At 32.8% G+C, this 5520-nt stretch overlaps 1 protein-coding gene across 1 annotated transcript; it reads right to left on the bottom strand.

The window, feature by feature from the left end:
* Positions 1-4116: 4116 nt before the first annotated feature.
* LOC108456575 (protein DETOXIFICATION 53-like) lies at positions 4117-5520 on the bottom strand. Its single transcript, XM_017755123.1, has one exon. It carries the CDS (start codon positions 5518-5520, stop codon positions 4117-4119), a length of 1404 nt encoding a protein of 467 aa, XP_017610612.1.

Below are 5520 nucleotides of genomic sequence, written 5' to 3'. Positions count from 1 at the left end.
TAATATTAATATATAATTATTATTTAACATGTATAATTAATATAATTTCCCTTAGTTTATAACATAATATATTTGGGTCAGGTTAGAGAGCTAAAAATCTTGCACAATGCCCTACCCATGTGGAAAATTATTCTTAAATTTTATTGAAGCCCATTTTTCTGATATCATATTTTTATCTAAACTCCCTCTCATTTTTTCAAGCTAACCTTCAAGCTTGGGTCAAGAACTTGACCAAAGAGCAAGCCTAATATGAAATGGTTGTGGTAATTATTTGCTTCATCCGATCTGCTCCACTATACACACTTCCCATTTTATCCTTGTATAGATAAACTATTACAACGTAAAATGTAATATCACAATATAAAAAAATTAAATATTTTATGTTTTAATATCTTTTAAAGAGCTATGTTTAAATATTTACTTTTTTTAAAAGGATTGAGAAAATTAGAGACAAATAGCAAAAATTAAATTGAAACGGAGTGGAGTAGAGATGGATGTATCTAATATTCATGAATAGAGTAATGAATTTTAAAATTATACATTTATAATAGAATAAAATAGATAGCAAAACATAATGGGACAATTATAGAACGACAATAAATTTAGTAATATCTATTTCCGACCCACCTCGTTGTAATCTTTAATAATAATGTGACAATAATATTAAGGTGGGGAATTTAAATAAAAATATTAATTAGCATAAAATTAATTTCTGATTCGGTTGTAAGGTTTCAAAAGAAACCAAATGGACAAAGGAGGGGCTTGAAAGTCGGGGGAGTTGAAAACAAGAAAAAGGTGGGAGGCAGGTTGCGGTGGGCGGTGGTGGACGACATGTCGGCAACGACCAATTGATTGTTGACCAGAAAATCTCATTAACATCAAGGCGTAACTCAGTCAAACCACATCACGTAAAAAATGTTGTACATATGGTACTTGTAATTCAGGCTGCCTGCCTTTGTTTTGTGGGCCCCCAAAATCATTGATCCTTTCCTTTGATACATCTTTTTTATATAATATTTCTCTTTTATTTTAAAATTTTTAAAAGAAATTAACATTTTGTTCCAATTTTTTTGAATTACTCTGTAAGACAAAAATAAAAATAAAAAAATAAAAATAATACAATTGAAAATATAAAGATTAAGATGGTAAGAAATTGGTGAATTAAATTTTAACTCAATTGATATTGACATTGTTGTTAGTATAATAGAATTTAAGTTTAAATACGTTAAAACACATTATCTTCTTATTTATAAATCGAGGAGAGACTATAAATGATTTTAAGTATGTCAAAAAATCAAAACCTATAAAATAAAATATTTAAACATTTTCCTTAAATAAAAGTTCTCCTAATTTTTAGGAAAGATGTCGGGCTAAGATAGTATTATCATAATGTCCCAACAAACAATCATATATGATTATTAGCTATTAACTAGTAATGAAAATCGTATAATGATTTGATAATAATAATTAATTCAGAATAACTTCAGCATTTACTTGTTATGATATAAAAATTAATTCTTTATCTTGACAGAAAAAATATATTCTTATCTAACACTTAATAATTTTTGCAAGTCTGTTTGTCTCTTTGTTGTCTTCTCTAGATATGTGATGGATTGACCACAGCGCTACTTTAACTAATAATTGTTAGATTCTTCTGACTAAAGCGAAATTTGATACCCTTAAATAACGGCATTGTATAGCTTGTATTACCTCTAAATTGTTTGAAAGAATAATTACACTGTCAAATCTCTAGTCAAATACAATCACCAAACCTTTTAAGATATCTCATAATTTAGCATCCAAGACAAAACAATTCCCAAAAACCGGTTGTATCCAAGAATTCATCTCCCATTCCTGTCTCGCATGAAACCCCTAATCACAGCTAACCCAGAATCCCTTTTTATTGTGCCATTAGTATTCAATTGAATCCAATTCCTGAACAAGCGTGGAATTGAATTTGAGTCTTGCATCTTGGGGACATTTGCCTTATGGGATAAGGCTTATTGTTTAGCCCAACTATAAAAAACTTTAATCAAATCCGCAGCACCCTATGTTATCCTTTGAAACACTAGTAATTTGCAATTCTTCTAAAAACACTATCAATCAACCCTTCCAAATGCATCCTTAGTTGATTTTGTAGGTTATCATTTTAAGTCCATCTACTTTCTATTGTTTTTCTGTTGAAGCTTAACTTAATTTTTATTGAAGTTGCACTTACATTATATATATATATTGAGGTATGCAATTACAAGAATATGCAAATTAATTATTTAAAATTCTATTTTAATTTTATTATTATTTTAAGGATAATTAATTTGACGAGATATGATTGATTTAAAATAGATCGAAGTTTACTTGAGACCGAACTTTAAATCTTTATGTGGAAACTTTGTTGAACTGTGGAAGAGATATTGTTGGTGCCACCAATTGTAATGCAGTTTGCCTATTGGAATATTTTAACTTAATTCATTTGCCTATTTTTGTGCACTTTTTTAAGGGATTCAATGCAAAGAAGATCTTCTCTTTATTTCATATATTTTAAAAGCACTTAATGGGAGATTCACAAATTTTACATTATTTATACATGGAAAACTTGTCTTCTTCTTTTCTTTTCTTTTTTCTTTCCTCTTTTCTGATTTTATATGAATCGAGAGAGTTTTCTGACTAAATTTTTAAAGTAAAAGTTTTGGTGGAAAAGTGAAACTAGTGGATGTATATTAGAGAAGTTGCAATTTAATAAATGAGTTAAACTTAAATTACATCTTAAATTATCAATACTAAACATTTTAGAATTTGGATAATTCAATTTTCAATCATAATGCTTCTAAGAGCTAGCATTAATTAGTTTTAAGTCATCAATGCTAAACAATTTAGAATTTGATATTCAATTTTCAATTCAGCTAAATAATTTAATAATCTTCAAAATTTTAAAAATATTAATTAATAATATTGAAGGAAATTAGTAAACAAAATTATAACTACTAAGAATTTAGTAAAAGTGCATTCAAAAATATTTTTTAATAAAATTTAAAAAGGAAAATAAACTAAAATATAATTAAAAAAGTCTTTTTTAAAGATTTTGAAATTAATAAAAAACTCGAGTTTTTGGTTTATTATTATTATTATTATTATTATCAATTTTGGTCTATTTTGATTTATTTGATTTTATTAATAGGGCTTAAAACCCATTGAATCTTAATGGGATTAAATTAATGTAGATGCAAACTTTGCCTCTCAAAACAAATATTCATGCTTAAAAGTGATTATATGAGATAATAAGGGCCAAATTTTAGGCTCTTACTGGAGAAACAATTACTGCATTTGTTCCACTTTTACAACGAAGGCATTAATGGTGGTGCAAGGGCTACAGTTTGCTATTGACTTAGCTTTCTAACATACGATAATAGAAAGTGACTCATTATCAGTTATTTCGAAGTTAAACTTGTAGGAAATTGACTTATCAGAAGTAAACTCGTTTACCTGAAATGCGAAGAGACTCTCAGAAAACTTCATTTCTTGCCGATTTTGATTCATCACCAGAAATGATAACCAAACTCTACATGCAATGGCATCGGAGGAGAGGCTTTTTGGGTAGAAGATGTGTTGTCATTAGCCTTGAATCGTGTTGCGACCAATTCTTGATGTATGGACCCACCTTGATGATCAACTGTGTATGCAAAGTTTTTGAGGAATCATCTTTAATCTGTTTCCCTGTTTCTTTTCTCATTTTCTTTAACGTTTTATGATGCTTGCTAGGGAGATTGATGCCGATTGAGCTCAAGTTTTGTTAAAGAGAGGGTCTACAATTTTTCTTCATTTCTTGAATGCTATTTTATTTTTTTATCTTTTAAGATTTTGTTTCAAAGGATTTTAAATTAATTTTTTACCCTCTTTTTTCCTCAATAAATTTAGTCGACTATTATTATTAAAGAAAAATGTTAAAGTCATGCAATAAAAGATGTATTTAATTCTCGATAGAGAATAAGGGGACATCTTCGACTGATTTTTATATATCTATATAAATAATAATATTGTGTACCCAAAAATGAATTTCTGTAAAAAATGAAATTAGCCGACGTCTATCAGTATCAACCAATTAGTTTTGTAATGGAAAAGTCAATTATCTGTGTCAATTAGTAGGCTGGTTTCTAAATCATCGTTGCCTCCTGCGGCAAGGGTGAGTTCATCAGCTCGCTTCACCTGGTGCTTCCAATCGGTTCGAATCAGTGTGTACACCATCATGCACACACATGACATTTGAGCTGCTAGTAGCCCAACCCATAGTCCCACGAACCCCATTTCCAGTTGGAATGTTGTCACTATTGCAACAGGCAATCCTATCAGGTAAAACGAGCATAAGTTTATGTACACACCGTCTTTAGGACGGGCAGTCCCCGTCAAGACGCCGCAAGCAGCCGTTTGTGGTGAATTCCCCACTTCGCAAAGCCCCAGTATCGGAAGCACAGTTGAGATGAGATGGAGGATTTGTGGTTCATCGGTAAACAACTTCCCCCACCATGATCTCAGTGCTGTCATGAAAACGAAGGCCGATAGTCCGAAAGCGAAGGCCATGAGGAGGCCGATCACCGCGGTCCGGTGAGCACTCGATGGTTGCCCGGCCCCTAATGCTTGACTGACCCTTGTTGAAATGCTGGCGCTCATTGAGAACGGGAAATTATATAACATGCCCGTTGTTTGTATGAGGATTCCCATGGCTGCAACGCTGGCTTTGGGGTTGTCGAGTAAGCCACAAAGAAACAGCATTATTTCATACCACCACCATTCTAAGCACACTGAAAGGAGGCTAGGTAGTGCTAGTGCTAGCAGTGGACGCCAGCCTTGAAAGATTGAGATAATTGTGACCCCATGCCATGGTTTCAAAGGATTTTCTGAGATGACCATGTAAATTACTAACCCCAGGTTTATATTGAACGTGTTACAAGCAAGTGCTAATGCAATGCCTTTAACCCCTAACTGGAAATATATTGTGAAAATGTAGTTGACCAAAGGGTGGAGGAGGACAGCAACAATGGCAGCAATGGTGAGAGGAGTGCTAATGCCTTGAGCTCTAAGGAAAGTCCTCATGGGATGGAGGAGAGACTGAGCTATGAGCTCAGGGATGAAGGCAGCCATGTAAACTTTGGCGATTTTGGTAGCTTCTGGATCTTGACCTAAGCGTAGGAAAATGGGTTCCACGTTTAGCCAAAGGATTGAAATAGGGATGGAGATAAGTAGAAGAAGACATAATGTTCTGTGGAAGGTTTGGCTAAGGATTGAATATCTTCTGGCTCCAAAGGCTTGACCACAAATGGGATCCATCCCCATTGAAAGACCTTTGATGACGGAGAGACCGGTAATGTTTCCGAACCCCATGGCGAGTGACCCACCGGCGAGCTCTTCTTTGCCTAGATGACTGAGGAAAAGCATGGAGATTACTGATCTTGAGTGGAGAAGCAGTGTTGTTATTACTATTGGGCCTGCAATCTTTCCTAATGAAACCACTTCCTCTCCCACCTGCAT

Source organism: Gossypium arboreum, chromosome 9 (genome assembly GCF_025698485.1).
Source record: "Gossypium arboreum isolate Shixiya-1 chromosome 9, ASM2569848v2, whole genome shotgun sequence".
Lineage (NCBI taxonomy): Eukaryota > Viridiplantae > Streptophyta > Magnoliopsida > Malvales > Malvaceae > Gossypium > Gossypium arboreum.
The sequence above is the reverse complement of the archived record's forward strand: the minus strand, read 5'-3'. Positions and strand labels throughout refer to the sequence as shown.

Bases quoted from the DNA above. Each gene is read 5' to 3' on its own strand.
- LOC108456575 (XM_017755123.1), bottom strand. From the start codon at position 5,520: ATGCAGGTGGGAGAGGAAGTGGTTTCATTAGGAAAGATTGCAGGCCCA.